The sequence below is a fragment of the Ranitomeya variabilis genome, chromosome 4 (assembly GCF_051348905.1).
Source record: "Ranitomeya variabilis isolate aRanVar5 chromosome 4, aRanVar5.hap1, whole genome shotgun sequence".
NCBI lineage: Eukaryota > Metazoa > Chordata > Amphibia > Anura > Dendrobatidae > Ranitomeya > Ranitomeya variabilis.
The window spans coordinates 195,980,060-195,997,936 of record NC_135235.1 but is presented as its reverse complement, the minus strand read 5'-3'; the positions used below and the strand labels follow the sequence as shown (position 1 = coordinate 195,997,936).

Genomic DNA, 17,877 nt, shown 5'->3' with positions numbered 1-17,877 from the left:
CAGCCATTCGGTGCCCTGTGTGCCTGCTGCGTCTCAGAACCTTTGCAGCAAGGCCTCGACCTCCATTCCTGCAGAGCTTTGCACGCGCTAGGACCAGTGAGGTGAGCGCGGCCAGTTATTGAGGTAAAATGGCGGTTTCTGCGACCCCCCACTCTATGCTCCACCTCGCTCCTCCCCGTCTCCTACGGACCCCGCCCCCCCACATTCAAAAATACCTGCTCTGAATTTTTTAACCCCAAATTGTCCTACACCTCCTTGGGCTCTGCATTTCCCCGTGACCCCGTCATGCTGGCCTCCCTTGAGGGCCAGGGGCCCAGTACGGCCTTTACTAGACTCCAATGCTGAATAAAAAGAATGTTCAAGCACCTTTAAAGGTTGCTCAACAATATCTAGACAAGTTTGTAAAATAATGGGAGATAGTCTGGTCAGAAAAAAACAAAATTGAACTCTTTGGATGCCATAAAAAAACACCATGTTTGGAGGCCAAAAGGCACTTCATATCTTCCCCTAAAACCATACCAACAGTAAAGTTTAGAGGTGAAAACATCATGGTGTGGAACTGTTATTTAGCATACAGCACTGGCAAACTTCATATAATTGAAAGAAGCATGAATAGACAAATGTACCGAGACATTCTTGGAAAAAATCTTCTGCCATCTATCAGGATGATGAAGATGAAATGACTGTGGACATATCAGGAAAACAACGATCCCAAAAACACACAAAGAAGGAAACTCTCAATTGGTTTCAGAGAAAGACAATAAAGCTGCTAGAATGGTCCAGCCAATCACCTGACCTGAATCCAATAGAAAATTTATAGAAGGAATTAAAGCTCAGAGTTCATGGAAGGAGCCCACGGGACATTCAGTATATGAAGGTTGCTTGTGTGCAAGAATGGGCCAAAACCTGAGCAATGCCCGCAACTAGTTTCTCCCTACAGGAGGCATCTGGAAGCTTCATAACCAACAAAGGCTTATGTACAAAGTTTTAATTAAATTTCAGTAAGTGTGTTCAATACATTATCCCTGTGTCATTTATCATTATTGAGCATAACTTAATTTATGGACATCTATGGTTTGATTTATTTGCCTGTTTGGATTGGATGGGTTGTTACCGACATCTGGTGGTAATTTCATGTCAATAGCACCTTTAGAAATCTAGTTTCTTAGATAATTGGTGACGTGTTCAATACTTATTTCACACACTGTATATACTGTAGTTTGGGGGGTAAAATACTGCAGACAAATTCACTTTAATGTTCCACCACATCCTAGAAGCCGGCTTCGTGCTTGGTTTAAGAACTTAGACTTCTGTGTGCAGTAGAGAGCCGGAGCCAGGGGCGTATGAGTTTCATTTCACTGTAAAGAGTAATTCTTTTAAATAAGGTCATATGTATAGCACTATCAATGCTGGCTTCTATAATTCGCCCCTAGGGTGAGTCACTTTATATATGCCAGGCTTTCACTCCTTGCATGTCATATGTGCGCAGCATCTCCCACATTCACAAAATGTAGTGTTAACATTTGGAAAGGTCTGTTCTCGGCTTGATTTATATTCAAGCACTTACGTCCAAGGGGATGGGGAGATGTAGCATTTAAACATGTTTCCTAGTTATAACTAATCTATGAAAAAATAGCACTTTTGGTGTCGAAATCAACTAACAGCATCAAAGATAATTGTCACTGCTCAAACCTTTGCCCATAGAATGAAACCACCCTTGGACTGCCTGTGGGCACTGCGTTTTTAAAGTGGATTTTTCACCAAGTTGAGCCGCATACACAATGTAATAGTGGCCGCAGAGCAGAATGAAACTTTTTTTTTTTTAAATTTCTTCTATCCTTTGCAGAGATATTAGCAATCAAAGTATTTGGCACCTAATGAGTTAACTTTAGTGGGAGTTAAATTAATGAGAATTTAAAAAAACAAAAAAAACGATTTATTCCACTCTGCAGCCACTATTGTGTGTCCAGTCCAATATGAACATTTTGATGCAAGGTCCTCTTTAAGTAAAAACATTGGGTCCAGTTCATCATTTGTGATTTATTTAAGTCACTATCTTTTGTCTTGTGCTCGCTGACGCTTTTTTTTGCACCAAATTTATCACACGTGACTCATGAAATTTTTAAGACCCCAAATTGTCTTTTTCTTGGTTTTGCAGCCGTTTACCAGGAAAAGTCACACGTTTCTCAAAATGTAGCAACGAATGCACCCTAAAAATTAGCGACCATCAAATGACTCCAACAAAGGGGGGACAGGGATCCACAAAGTTTTGCAACATTTTAACCCCTTCATGACCAAGTACGTCTGTTGTGCTTCCCACACTTTCCTCCACACATAACAGCTGACCGGAGATCCACCGTCAATCACTGACAGCAGCCTTCAACACGCATCGGCTGGAAGCAGTTTTCTTACAAAACATTTTCTTACAAATATTAGATTTTTTTCACCACTTAAATAAAAAAGAACCTAGACATGTTTGGTATCTGTATACTCATACTGACCTGGAGAATCATAATGAATAAGACGCTGCGGGTGCAGGCTCAGTAACTAGCGGTGACGTCACTGAGTCTGTGCCTGCTTCTCATTCATTCCCCAGTAGTTTACAGCCGGAAGCGGTCGCGTTAGCACCGCTCCCGGTTGTAACTGTACATTACCCTAGATATGGATTACTGCGTGGGACTGACTGTATGCCGGACAGGTATGGGTATATTGTTGGTTTTTTATTTTTATTTTTTTTTTACAGGAGATCGAGGGCTTCGTTTGGAATGGCAGACTAATAAAGATGGCAAAACTGTGTTTATTGTTTTATTTCATTAAAAGAGTTTATTATTACTATGTGGTGTTTTATTAACCCTTTAACAACTATAGGATTAGTAATGGAGAGGCGTCTTATTGACACCTCACCATTACTAAGCTGGCTTAATTTAATGTCACCGTACAATAGGAAGGTGACATTAACCCCTCATTACCCCACTTGCCACCTCTACAGGGCAAGTGGGAAGAACCAGGCAAAGCTCCAGAATTGGCGCATTTAATAGATACGCCTTTTCTGGGCAGCTGCGAGCTGCTATTTTTAGGCAGTTTCCCCTTGCAAACTGGGTCGGCCATTACAGTTAACCCTGTCTAAGCTAACTGAAGGCCCAGTGAATTATAATTTTATAACATACATAAACATCAACTACATTTAACCCTTTAGAGTGTCAGGGAGAAGACCATCAACCTCACCACTCCTACAATTACTCGGGAGGTTAAAAAAGTGACTTCACAGTATAGAGTAAAAGACGGGGATTGCAGTTTTCCTGAAGCTGCTTCGCCTGGGAAAACTTAGCAGCTGTGCCAGCACCTAAAGTACACTGTGTGCACATAGCCTAAGCTTTGAAAACATATGTAAACTCGTAGCAAAAAACACTTAAAAATGCAAAGTCATAATATTTTACTATATTGCAATATTTGGCTACAATGGTTTTGAACAAAAAATTTGAAAAATACCATTAAAAGTAGTACAAACTTTAAAATATTGCAGATAAAATCAGCTTTATTATAAGCTAAAATATATTGTGAGAAAAATGTCTATGATGAAACTATAAGGTTTTGATTAGTTTTTATGACATTTTTATAATTGAAGCTAAAAATGTTGTTGAGATTTTGGAGCAGATTTTCTGCACGTGTGAGCAAAACTAGGTTATTTATTCAATTTTATGACTTTTTTGAAGCAGTGTTTTTTTTTTGTCTCTTTTTGATGTGTCATGCTTTAAATAAGGGTTGGAAAGGTGAAAATAGCCAACTCACCATAGATAGGTAAACGGGGCTCGGAACCTCGACATTGTCTTGGCGCCTTATAAATCCAGAGAAAGAATGGTCCAGCTCAATGGATGTCAGATGTCAGTTTTTTTCTTGTTTCAGGAAAATGGGCCCAATTTCATCAGAGTTTGGTGCTAGTTTCATCAGTGATTTTCATCAGAGTTTGGTCCAAGTTTCATCAGGGATTTTCATCAGAGTTTGGTCCAAGTTTCATCAGTGATTTTCATCAGATTTTGGTCCTAGTTTCATCAGTTTTTTTCACTGATGATAGAAGAAATCGTTTCTCCACCTGCATTGGCCAGTTTGATTTACAACATAAATTAATGTGGGACATGTCTCCATTTCTTTTGCAGACAATGCAAAAAATAATAGATCGCACCTGTACCAAAAATTAAGTGATAACGTCCTTAGGCCTTATTTAGATATTGGTAATTGTTCCGTATTTTGCCTTCAGTATTTGACACTAAATCTTCAAAAATCAGTTCTGGGGAAACCAGTTACATCTCCTTAACAGTTTCACTGTTTCTCGCGGCCAGAACTCTTAACAATTGCATCTGTTCACATGTTCGTGTATTTTTGCAACCCGAGTGGTCCACACAAAATCCTGGAGATACTGCATGTACGACTTTGATCCAAGTCTCGGCCAATGCAAGTCTATGGGTCAGTTGGACGTTGCTTGGGTGCCATCCATGTGCTGTCTGTTTTTCACGGAGTGTTACATATGAAAAGAATAGAGTTTTTTTTCCTTTTCATGTACAAGAAAAACTGATGATTGCGGGACCAATCTCGGAATGAAACTCTGACCAAAAATCACTCATGAAACTTGGTCAGTTTTTCTTGTACAAGAAAAAATCTGACATCTGAGTGAGTTCCTTAGTAGTGATGAGCGAATGTGCTAGGAGTAGGTGTCCTCAACGCGCGCCAATAATATGTTCGAGTCCTCGCAGCTGCATGGGTGTTCAACAGCCGCAACACAGGCAGGGATTTTCTAACTAACGGGCATTGCCTGCATGTGTTATGGCTGTCTAATAGTGGGGACTCGAACATATTTTATCGAGCATGCCGAAGACAATCAGCACACCTTATACCAGCACATTCGCTCATCGCTTATCAGCATGCATCTTTTCTTCTTTAGAAGTAGCAGATCAGACTTCGATGATGTCAGTCCAAAAAGTGCCCAACCTTGAAAAAGTGAAAAGACAAATTCATCGCTGCTACATGTGCATTTCATTTTGTGCTTGCCTCCAATATTGACCTTTTTGCTTTAATCCCTTTCCTGCAGGTGGAAAGAGAGATTGCAATCCTGAAGCTGATTGAACATCCCCACGTCCTCAAGCTGCATGATGTCTATGAGAATAAGAAATATTTGTAGGTATTTACAGACATTCCCTTGCTTCCACCAGTCTGCGGAGCTATAGGCAACTGTATTCCTTGGCATGAGAAGCGCATGCATTGTCTCTGCTTTAGGCAGCCTTCGCTTCTGAGCATTGCTTAGTAATCTGGATGTTATGTAAATTACATGCATCTTGCCTTTTAATGCCTTGCTGGTTTACAAAGACATATGATAACTGCTTGTTCTTCTTTTGTACGCCTTACATGAAATATTCAGAAGAATTTTTTTTTGTGTGCGTGCAAACTCGTTTGCCAGAATTGCTGCTGGCTCAACATCTCCTATTATGTCGATAATCTAGCATGGAAATAAGGGGAAGGGGGCATGAGAATAAAATCCTAATGACTAATTGTTCTGTTTTTATCTAAAGACCATTTCGATTAAATAAACATAGAAATAAAAATAAAATTAGCCCTTAAAGGGAATGTATTATCAGAAAATGGTGCACTGTTTAAATCAGGTTTTCATGTTACATGTCTTTTTTTTTCAAATTCTGGTTTGTTTAAAAAAAAAAATAAAAAAAATAAAATATATATATATATATATATATATATATATATATATATATATATATATATATATATATATATATATATATATAGATGAAAAAAAGAGAGACAGCACAAAAAAAATAGAAAAAAAAGGGCTTTAATGCCTGAATGGCGTGGCGACGTTTCGGATATCTTTATCCTTTTTATATAACCTTTGCAATTTTCACTCTATCTGTTGCTGCTATTCTAGGCTTATTTTTATTTATACTTTTATTTTTCAGAAAGTTCACATGTACATTAGCAGCAATAGATTTACTCAGACCCAATGTTTTGCAATGAAGCATCTAATGAGCGTGTGAGAAGCTCATTGCCATATTTTTTAATGTTTTTCCCATTGATTTGAATTGGTGAAAAACTCAGCAAAATTGGCATGCTGCACATATAAAACTGCTTCAAATCTGCAAAGAAAAAATAAGCAGCGAGATTTCAGGAATATCTTTCACTTTGCTGGGAAAATAAAACTGCGCTTTTTTGTTGCAAAAATATGAATGGAAAAAAATGAGGCAAAAATGCAACATATGAATATACCTTAAGAATTGGGATGATTATGCTAATGACATTTGGCTCAAACTCTGTCAGACTTTGATCCGAGTGCCATTTTACTGGGATCCGATTCTCTTACATGAAAGAATCACAGCACATGTGTGGAGAAGATGGAAAACGTAATTTCTCCATCTTCTCCATTGTCTCTGTGAGCATACACTGGACTGCACTCAGATGACATCCGAGTGAAGTCCGATATTTTACTCGCACCCAGTATTGGACTGGGGTGTCTGGGGCCTACAGGAGGAATGGACCCTAGGGGTCCACCCTACAGCTATATGCAAATACCTGTTAGCCCTGTTGGAGCATAAATTGTAAAACACAGGCAACTCTACTGGGTGCCCCCATAACTGGGATGTACAATTATGGTAGTTTGCATTAAAGGGCTTCTTTCGTTAAAATACACCGATCCATGGGCTCCAAAGGATAGGGGATAACTTATTGATCGTTTGGGTCTGACCATTGGAAACCGCACTGATCGGAAGAATGGGGAACTTTTATCCCTGACGAAGGTCTCTGAAACGCGCGTAGGGGTAGGCACATGGGTGCTGTGGACTCTGACCCTTTTGTGTGCTGTTCACCATGGGATACTTCTATAATCCGGGCTACCAGTGCCCACATGATGTAATCACTGTATAACTTGTGATGATCACTTTGTGCTGCACTGGCAGTAGGATTCTCATTCTGTTTTTTTCCTTGTTGTAATGCTCACTAGACTACACGGTTTGTTTATCAGGTTTACATAGGTCTTCACTTCCGCAGTGTGTCATGATTACAGGCTCATATTGTTTTATGTAAAATATGGGTCCACTGCCCCCCGTGCCCATTTTGTTGTTTCTTCCTATTGTTAGACATCCATGACTTCCCTCACCTGTATTCAAATTAACTTTTATAATTTTAATATTTAATAAAGTATTTGTATATTTTATATTTAGACTAGCAGATGGTCCCCTTCTTTCTTTTTTTGTACATACAAGGGAGAAAAACTGCCACACTAGGACTGGACTACATATTACCACCATATAGTGATGGAATAATACCACATACCGTACAAGGGAGAAATACAGCCACACCATCACCAACACAGATATTACCAGCATATGGGGGCCAAATAATTCCATATACAATGGAGAAACACTGACACACTATGACTCAACTACATATTACCACCACATAGAAATACTGCCACACCGTGACCAGACCATATATTACCACCACCACAGTGACCGAATAGTACCACATACAAGGAACATATACCGCCACACCATGACCAGATCACAAGTTACCACCCCATAGTGATTGAATAATACCACATACTGTACAATGGAGAAATACAGCCACTCCGTGACCAACACGGTGATTTAAAAAGAGAAAACACAGTAGTTTGACAATAAGTGGCGTCACCCAACCACTAACCATGAGTGGAGAAAGTTTTGGTTTTATCATTCATATTCTCTGAAAACAGACCAAGAAAACAAAAATTATGCCGGTGTATGTAAACTTTTGAGCACAACTGTAGTGCCCCTGTCTTCCCTTCCTGGCCCCTATGCCACCATCCAGGGACCTCATGTTGTCCCATCTTAGGCCCCTATGTCCTGGCCAATATGTCTCTTGTCCTGGCCCCATGTCCCTTGTCCTGGCCCAATATCTGTTGTCCTGGCCCCATATCCTTTGTCTTGGCCCCATATCCCTTATCATCCCCCCATATTCCTTGTCCAGGCTACTTGTCTCTTGTCTTGGCCACTGTGGAGAAACGGGGTCAGTGGGTGCTCTCGTCTGCTGGCCCGGCTGTTTTAGCAAGACTGCATTGACCAGGGCTCATACCCCTGAACACCCGCTCTATCTCCCGGTGGGCAATACACTACACAGACAACACAGGGTTAAGGTAAAACAGTGTGGCAATACTTTATTGAACTACAACACACAATAGCAAACAGAACAATCTCAGCAATTACCCCAACATAGTGCACATGACAGGGTCTTATTCTGTTGTTTCGCCGGGATAATGGTAGATGTTATATCAGAGATCCCAGGGTCGCTATTCCACCTGTGATATACACACAGAGAAGAGATATCGACAAGCGTAGGAAGATGACAGAATAGTCCATAGAGTCCATACAAGGTCAAAAGCCAGTTGACATGATGTCAGAGATCCCAGGGTCGCTATTCCACCTGTGATACACACAGAGAAGAGGTAACGACAAGCCTAGGGAGATGACCAAGAACTGCCCATAGAGTCCATACAAGGTCCAAAGCCAGTTGACACGAGAGTCACCACCTGGCTTTTCTGACCATCTCCATGGAACCAGGCGACCAGCGGGTCCCAAACCTGGCTTTCTCCAAACATATCCATGGTTCAGAGATGGTCACTGGATCAGATCTGTGTCCTTCCAACCGGAGCCGAAAACCCCTAGGTTGTTTCCTATAGAATCATAGATCCGTCTCCCTCGTGATGGTACCATGATTAATTGGCTGCAGTCCTTTCTCTTGTCTGTTGGGTGGTTTGCAGAATGTCTGGCTGGTAGCTCTGTGTTACTTCAGTCTCCCAGGATGTGATCTCTGAGTCTTTTTATACCCAAGGCATGTAAGCTATTTTTAGAATTACCCAGGGTCCTTCAGTCCAACATCAAGATAAGGTAAACAATAGTGATGGGATCAAGGTAGCTCTATTAGCATATCAGCACACTTCAATAAACAAAGCTTAACACACTCTATGTACAGTCACTATTACAGACTTAAGGTACCTTCACACTAAGCGACTTTACAACAATATCGCTAGCGATCCGTGACGTTGCAGCGTCCTGGCTAGCGATATCATTGTGTTTGACAGGCAGCAGCGATCAGGATCCTGCTGTGATATCGCTGGTCGTTGCTGAAAGTCCAGAACTTTATTTCGTCGCTGGATCTCCCGCTGACATCCCTGAATCGGTGTGTGTGACACCGATCCAGCGATGTCTTCACTGGTAACCAGGGTAAACATCGGGTTACTAAGCGCAGGGCCGCACTTAGTAACCCGATGTTTACCCTGGTTACCAGTGTAAATGTAAAAAAACCCCCACATACTCACATTCCGGTGCCCGGCGTCCGTTTCCCCGCACTCCTCCTGCATCCTGTGTAAGTGCCGGCCGTAAAGCAGAGCGGTGACGTCACCTCTCTGCTCTGTGGGAGATGCCGGAGATGTTCGGCGCTGACACAGGATGCAGGAGGAGTGCAGGGAAGCGGACGCCGGGCACCGGAATGTGAGTATGTGTTTTTTTTTTTTACATTTACACTGGTAACCAGGGTAAACATCGGGTTACTAAGCGCGGCCCTGCAATCTGGTTTCTTCACAGCCACCATGTCCCTTGTCTTGGCAACCATGTCCCTTCTCCTGGGCCCATGTACCTTGTCCTGGCCCTATGTAAATTGTCATGACACCATGTCCCTTGTCGTGGCACCATGTCCATTTTGCTGGCGCTATGTCCCTTGTCCAGGGCCCATTTTTCCCTTGTTCTAGCCCCTAGTACCTTGTGCTGGTGCCATTTTCCTTGTCCTAGCTGCATTTCTCTTGTCCTGGCACCATGCCCTGGCCTCATGTCATGACCCTTGTCCTGACCCATATGTCCCTTATCTTGGCCCCATGTCCCTTGAGCTAGCACCATATCCCTTGTGCTGACCCAATGTCTCTTGTGCTGGCCCCATGTCTCTTGTGCTGGTCCCATGTCCCTTGTGCTGGCCCCATGTCTCTTGTGCTGACCCCGTGTCTCTTGTGCTGGTCCCATGTCCCTTGTGCTGGCCCCATGTCTCTTGTGCTGGCCTATGTCCGTTTTCCAGGCCCCACATCATGCCACATCCACAAAAGAGAAAAAAGAAACAAAAGATTATTTTTACCTGCCTGCGCTCCGGGCGACATGCGGCATCCTCTTCCTTCATATCCCAGGCATTGTGTTGTAATGGCCTGTCAGAGTCCAGTAGCTATTGCCAGTGCACCCATCGAAGGGGGCCCGCTGAGGACCTGGGGTCCACCGAAGGATCGTCCGGTGTCCCGATGCTCCAGTCCAACCCTGCTCACACCCGAATCAGCATGAGAAAAAAAAATCTCCGACCTGCACTGCCCAATACTATAACATTGGGTCGTGTGATATCCGGTAAGACATCAAATAGCACTAGGACGCGTTATACAGTAGTGTGAGCAAGCCCTAAAACTCATCGTACCCGCAAGAGCAATTGACATTTTCGGAACCCGCACTGCAGTTCAGTTTACATTGCATAAAAAAGCACAGTGAACACGAGATTTCTATAAATCCCATCCACTTTGCCAAAACTGTAAGATGCGAAAATAGGCAACGTCAAAAACTCATCGCTGAACAGAGCAGAGTGTTTTTGGACCACAGTAAATTTAGAGGATAAGAAGAGGTTGCCAGATTGTGAGGTTGGAGCTCCCCCGTAGGGCAGTGGGGTACTCGGTACCGGGTCCTTCGGTTCTCAGGGGGGATGTCACGGTGGCTGACCCGATCCGTGGCCCTCGGGAGGTCCATTGTAAAAGGGAAAGGTCTTTAAAGGGGAAATGTTCGTGACGCCACCTGTGGTATTCGGTCAGGGTGACCGACGCTGCTTAGGGCTCTGCTGGGGTGATGTTATGGCAGCTAGATGGTATACCTTCCCACAGGTGAAGTATGTCACCAGGGCTTCCCAGTGTGTAGATGGTGATGGTGTAAGGCGCAGTGAAGAACGAGGAAACAAGGTTGCAGTCTCTTTACCTTTTACTGAAGGCTTCAGCATCCACAGTCCAGAGCACCAGATCACAGGGTAGGCAGAGTCCGGCCGGTTTGGAGACAAATCCAGAGTCCCCTTATCCAGGTGGAAATCAGTAGCCTTCCTCTAGCGCCTGGGTGTTGTAGTACCTTACTGCTGAGCCTCTCATAAGGTCCTCACAACTGTTGTAGATGTTCTAGATGTTATGTCTCTTTTTCTGTCCCCCAGATGGATAGGACAAACTCATATGACTGGTAGCCTGAGGCTTTTTACAGGGACTCTAGCACGCCCCGGCCTCCACAAGTTGCCACCGTGCCTCCTGGGTATAGGGCGGATCAGTAACTTGCAATTAGCTGTCCTGCCGGTCTCTGGAGCCAGGCATGAAGGACTGTTGCTCCCTCGGTGTTCCGGCTACCGGATCCTGCGCCTCAGAAGGAGGCAGCCTGTGCAGGGCAGAACTCCTTCTGGTTTCCTCTCCTTTTGCTAAGACTTCTTCTCACTCTCTACAATACAGTTCGCTGTTCGTGTCTCTTTCTTGGGAACTGCTGCACGTGGTGCAGGCGCAGCTCCGTGGCCTTCTGTCTAGGCCTCTGACAGGATCCCACCCCTGTCCGGGACCAACTACCTGAGCGGAGCTCAGATAGCAACTCACTGGGAGAAGCCCAGCCAGCTTCTGACTAACTTCCTATCCAGACCACCAGTTTTACCTAATTGTGAAGAGTGCCCTAATAAACAGAAGCATAGCTCCCCCTGGTTGAGTGGAGTATGAAATGTGTTGTATGTTGGTGTTACCTGGTAAAGAGATCTCCTTTATTGCCTCCAAATGTAACACCACTCCCCCTAGAGGAGAATGATATTACTGCAATGACCAGGATCCTGGGGCGCTGCACTCCCCTCCCCGTTAAATCCAGTACTCCAGGACTGGGAAAAGAAAACAACAATACATTAGCCAAACAGACATGCAATCTTTAAATGCTATAAAACAAGTTAATTTAACTAGGCTTCCCCTTATGGGAGGTGAGGACACTTGAACGTTGCATAACAGAAACATATTTACATTGCCGGCCTACTTCTATAGATGGAACATTTTAGCAACAATATATTAACTAACTATGAAATGTAATTACCTTTACAGGTATACTATCTATTAAGTGCAATGGCAAACATTTTATCTTTATTCAAGTGCAAGACAATTATTCCTTTCTAAGTGCAAACTTTTTAACTAACTAACTAACTAACTAACCCCCACGGGTTCACTTTATTTAAATGCAGAACAGTCTATCAACCCCCACGGGCTCACTGCATTTTCTTTCAATTTTATTCACAAGTACATCAAACGTCAGTATCAAAGATTTTCCTATTATCTAGACTTCCAGCTACATTCTATCAACTATGTAAACTTAATTCTATCTAACTACTCAATACTTTCAAACATTTTCACGTTTACGCAACAAATGAACATTCCCTTTAAGGGCAATCTCAAGTCTTTTCTGAGGTAGTGCAAAATATTAATCACATCATCAATATTCAAGTCAGTTTAGCAACAAAAGTGACGTGATGCGAAGGACCCGTGATGAACCCCCAATGTTGGTCTTGGGCGGGCTGCAAGACATGTATCCTGACCTGGAATTCTGCCACACCAATGGGTTTTTCTTCAGGTCTGTAAAACAAAGAAATTCTTACAACAAGATTAATAGCAGTTTCCATTGGAGGCAGTCTCTGTAAAAGCCTCCTTGTTAAAACCAGTAGGAAGCACCCTTAAGAAGGTGCAAACTATTTACAATGGACAGTTTCTGATCATGCGCAGTTCATGATTCACAGTTCTTTTCAATTAACTTGTGGAAAACTGAGGATCCCTTTAAACGTGGGACCCCTTTAAGAAATAACCCTGGACGGATTTAAAGCAAAAAAGAAAGTTTTAGTAACTATTTACACTCAGTTCAGGATTCTTCTATTGTAACTCTGGAGGTAGCACTGGTGGAGGTAGTCCTTTTGGGTACTGGCGGCTACCAGGTGCTACGTATGGGGCTCCCTCACTCCAGATGGGGGTCTGAGTGCCCACTGAGTTCTGTTCTGGGGTAACCTTGGCACAGGTTACCGTTGGAGTGGGTTCAGTAGTTACCGCACAGACTTTCTGTAGTGGTAACAGTACACACTGTGGTCCTAGTAAAGGTGCAGATAGGAGTGACAGTAGTAGTGGTTGTAGTGGCAGTTGTCTTAACACAAGGTGGCGCTGTTGTGACAGGAGACGGCATAGCAGGGGTTTTAGTGTGGCATGTCACAGGGCCTCTTTGCTTGTGCACATTCAGGGCAAACCATCTTTTTTTCAACAAAGTGCCTGGTGTAGGTGACACTATCCCCTGGATACAAGTCTCTATCTGGATGTCCTTCCCAGAGATGAGATTCCACGTCTCTCCTATTCACAAATATTTCCGCATACAGTCCTTATTCTTTTATGAAACCCCATCCTCCTTGGAGTTTGAAGGTTACGACTATGCCCTGCTTACGCGGGGCCTGGTTAGCGGTGCGGTCCTTGCGGGCCTGGGCTTTAACTTCTAGATCCCGTTTGTCAAAGGCTCTGCGTTGGGCCTGATGTTTTTCATCCGTTTCCTCCCACTTACGGGCAAGCTGGGCCTGGTAGTCCTCCCAACATAAGACTTCTACGGTTTCTCCCTTCTGCTTTTCCACCCCGGGGAACCCCATAAAGTCTGATCCGGGATTCACCCAGCGGTATACAGTCCGCTCTGCATATAGCTCACCCGGCAGGGTGGTGGGCGCAATTGGGGCCTTCATGAATTGCTCCATTCCCGTGGCCTGATCCCATGGCTCAAGGCCCTGGAGCCAGTGGGTACCGCGGGGAGGTGGTGCTGCTACGGGGCCTATCAGCAGTTCCTCGGTCACCGGGGCAGAGTCAGCGTCCTTACCTGCCACTGCGGTGTCTTCGGTGCCTGTCGGTTCCACTGGCGGCGGCGTCTGCAGCGGGGCTGGCTCTGGAAGCGGTGCAGGGAGTGGTGTTGACAGCGGTGCTGGTGGATCCTCTGCAGGCATCATCCTGTACGTGGCCTTGGCGCTCAGCTGCATCTGCAGAAGCTGGTCGATTAACTCCTCCATGCCGGCCTGCAGGAAGTCAGGGCCAACAGGTGATGCCTGGCTGCGGAGTCCCTCCAGGTGGCTGGGGGAGTCCGCGGCCTCTACCCCACGGACTACTTCCGGACGGCTGGCCATGGCGTCTTCCACGTGGCTGGCTCCTTTCTCATCCTTTTCCCGCTCTCTTCTCCGGGGGCGGATTCTGTTTCTTTTCTCCACCCGCCATTGAGGTACAGAGATATTTAGACTGGTAGGTACAGGTAGGTACAAGGTACAGAGATATTTAGACTGGGCGGCCATTATTTTTTAGCGCTTCTCAGTTCGTTCACGCCCACGACGACACGCCCTTCTTCTCCTGTGCTCCTCGTGGCGCTGTAATGGCGGCAGTTTTGGCGGGAATTTTCGGCAGTCTTTTGCAATATACAGTCCTTTCAATAAATCACAGTTCAAATACAATTCTGGCACAGTTCTTAGGCGCACATGACACGATTTTCAGGCTTAAGTAGATCCTGTTCGTGACGCCAAAATGTTGGAGCGCCCCCGTAGGGCAGTGGGGTACTCGGTACCGGGTCCCTCGGTTCTCAAGGGGGATGTCACGGTGGCTGACCCGGTCCGTGGCCCTCGGGAGGTCCGTTGTAAAAGGGAAAGGTCTTTAACCCCTTCCCGACATGTGACGGAATAGTACGTCACATGTCGGGACCCCCGCTTTGATGTGCGCTCCGGCGGTGAGCGCACATCAAAGTCGCGACATGTCAGCTGTTTTTTACAGCTGACATGTGCGCGCAATAGCGGCGGGTGAAATCGCGATCACCCGCCGCTATTAACTAGTTAAATGCCGCTGTCAAACGCAGACAGCGGCATTTAACTACCGCATCCGGCCGTGCGGCCGGATATGAGCGCATCGCCGACCCCCGTCACATGATCGGGGGTCGGTGATGCTCCTCCATTGTAACCATAGAGGTCCTTGAGACCTCTATGGTTACTGATTGCCGGTGGCTGTGAGCGCCCCCCTGTGGTCGGCGCTCACAGCACACCTGCATTTTAGCTACATAACAGCGATCTGATGATCGCTGTTATGTAGCAGAGCCGATCGGGCTGTGCCTGCTTCTAGCCTCCCATGGAGGCTATAGAAGCATGGCAAAAGTAAAAAAAAAAAGTTTTTAAAAATGTGAAGAAAATAAAAAAAATATAAAAGTTTAAATCACCCCCCTTTCGCCCCAATCAAAATAAATCAATTTAAAAAAACCCCAACCTACACATATTTGGTATCGCCGCATTCAGAATCGCCCGATCTATCAATAAAAAAAAAGCATTAACCTAATCGCTAAATGGCGTAATGAGAAAAAAATTCGAAACGCCAGATTTACGTTTTTTTGGTCGCCACGACATTGCATTAAAATGCAATAACGGGCGATCAAAAGAACGTATCTACACCAAAATGCTATCATTAAAAACGCCAGCTTGGCACGCAAAAAATAAGCCCTCACCTGACCCCAGATCACGAAAAATGGAGACGCTACGAGTATCGGAAAATGGCGCAATTTTGTTTTGTTTTTTGCAAACTTTTGAATTTTTTTTCACCACTTAGGTGAAAAATAACCTAGTCATGTTAGGTGTCTATGAACTCGTAGTGACCTGGAGAATCATAATGGCAGGTCAGTTTTAGCATTTAGTGAACCTAGCAAAATAGGCAAGCAAAAAACAAGTGTGGGATTGCACTTTTTTTGCAATTTCACTGAACTTGGAATTTTTTTCCCATTTTCTAGTACACGACATGCTAAAACCAATGATGTCGTTCAAAAGTACAACTCGTCCCGCAAAAAATAAGCCCTCACATGGCCAAATTGACGGAAAAATAAAAAAGTTATGGCTCTGGGAAGGAGGGGAGCGAAAAACGAAAACGGAAAAACGGAAAAAGCTCCGTGGGTGAAGGGGTTAAAGGGGAAATGTTCGTGACGCCACCTGTGGTATTCGGTCAGGGTGACCGACGCTGCTTAGGGCTCCGCTGGGGTGATGTTATGGCAGCTAGATGGTATACCTTCCCACAGGTGAAGTATGTCCCCAGGGCTTCCCAGTGTGTAGATGGTGAAGGAGAATGATATTACTGCAACGACCAGGACCCTGGGGTGCTGCACACTCACCTTATAAAAGGCATACAGGTAGGATGAGGACATCTGGAGGTCACAGACTACCAATGTGGCTGCTGGTCCAGGGTCTTTAAAATGTTTTTGAGATGGAGATATAAAAAAAATCTAGAGAGATATGACAGATGAATATATTGGAAAATTACAAAATGATATTGGATCAATAGATAGCTGGCAGATACTTCATCCATGGAATAATACGGGTGGAAGCGGCAGGAATTAGCCAGGAACATTATTGACCAATATCCCACACCACCTTTTTTGCTGTGCATAGTGGTATGGAGCAGCGCAATAATAGAGCAGTGCAGTAATAGAGCAGCATAGTAATAGAGCGGTGCAGTAATAGAGCGGTGCAGTAATAGAGCGGTGTAGTAATAGAGCGGTGCAGTAATAGAGTGGCGCAGTAATAGAGCAGGGCAGTAACAGATCAGAGCAGAAATAGAGCAGCGCAGTAATAGAGCGGCGCAATTAGGCTGCAGTCACACTATTAGTATTTGGTCAGTATTTTACATCAGTATTTGTAGCCAAAATCAGGTGAGGAACAATCAGAGGAAAAGTATAATAGAAACATATGCACCACTTATGCATTTATCACCCATTCCTGGTTTTGGCTTCCAAATACTGATGTAAAATACTGACCAAATACTGATAGTGTGACTGCAGCCTTATAGAGCAGCGCAGTAATAGAGCAGCGCAGTAATAGAGCGATGTAATAATAGAGTGGCACAGTAATAGAGTAGGGCAGTAATAGAGCGGTGCAGTAATAGAGCAGGGCAGTAATATAGCGGCACAGTAATAGATCAGAGCAGTAATAGAGCGGTGCAATAATAGAGCAGGGCAGTAATAGAGCGGTGCAGTAATAGATCAGGGCAGTAATAGAGCGGCACAGTAATAGAGCAGAGCAGTAATACAGCAAAGCAGTAATAGAGCAGTGCAGTAATAGAGCAGTGCAGTAATAGAGCAGGGCAGTAATAGATCAGAGCAGAAATAGAGCAGCGCAGTAATAGAGTAGCGCAGTAATAAAGCAGTGCAGTAATAGATCAGGACAGTAATAGAGTGGCACAAAAATAGAGCAGGGCAGTAATAGAGCGACAAAGTAATAGAGCAGGGTAGTAATAGAGCGGCGCAGTAATAGAGCGGCACAGTAATAGAGCAGTGCGGTAATAGAGCAGTGCAGTAATAGAGCGGTGCAGTAATAGAGCGGCACAGTAATAGAGTGGCCCAGTAATAGAGCAGCGCAGTAATAGAGCGGTGCAGTAATAGAGCGGCACAGTAATAGAGCAGCACAGAAATAGAGCAGTGCAGTAATAGAGCAGTGCAGTAATAGAGCGGTGTAGTAATAGAGCGGCACAGTAATAGAGTGGCCCAGTAATAGAGCGGCGCAGTAATAGAGCGGTGCAGTAATAGAGCGGCACAGAAATAGAGCAGTGCAGTAATAGAGCAGGGCAGTAATAGAGCGGCGCAGCAATAGAGCAGTGCAGTAATAGAGCAGGGCAGTAATAGAGCGGTGCAGTAATTTAGCGTCACAGTAATAGAGCAGCGCAGTAATAGAGCAGCACAGTAATATAGTGGCACAGTAATAGAGCAGCACAGTAATAGAGCAGCGCAGTAATATAGCAGCACAGTA

The 17,877-nt window shown here is 44.4% G+C and overlaps 1 protein-coding gene across 5 annotated transcripts in view; it reads left to right on the top strand.

The window, feature by feature from the left end:
- LOC143770189 (serine/threonine-protein kinase BRSK2-like) overlaps positions 1-17,877 on the top strand; it is a 370,111-nt gene that overhangs the window by 177,624 nt on the left and 174,610 nt on the right. For 4 of the 5 annotated variants that reach the window (XM_077259558.1, XM_077259557.1, XM_077259561.1 and 1 more), the window contains exon 3: positions 5,084-5,169. In XM_077259558.1, the coding sequence (XP_077115673.1) occupies positions 5,084-5,169 (86 nt within the window). Of the gene's footprint in view, positions 1-5,083; positions 5,174-17,877 lie in introns of all 5 variants that reach the window. The other variant, XM_077259560.1, reaches the window with a different exon arrangement.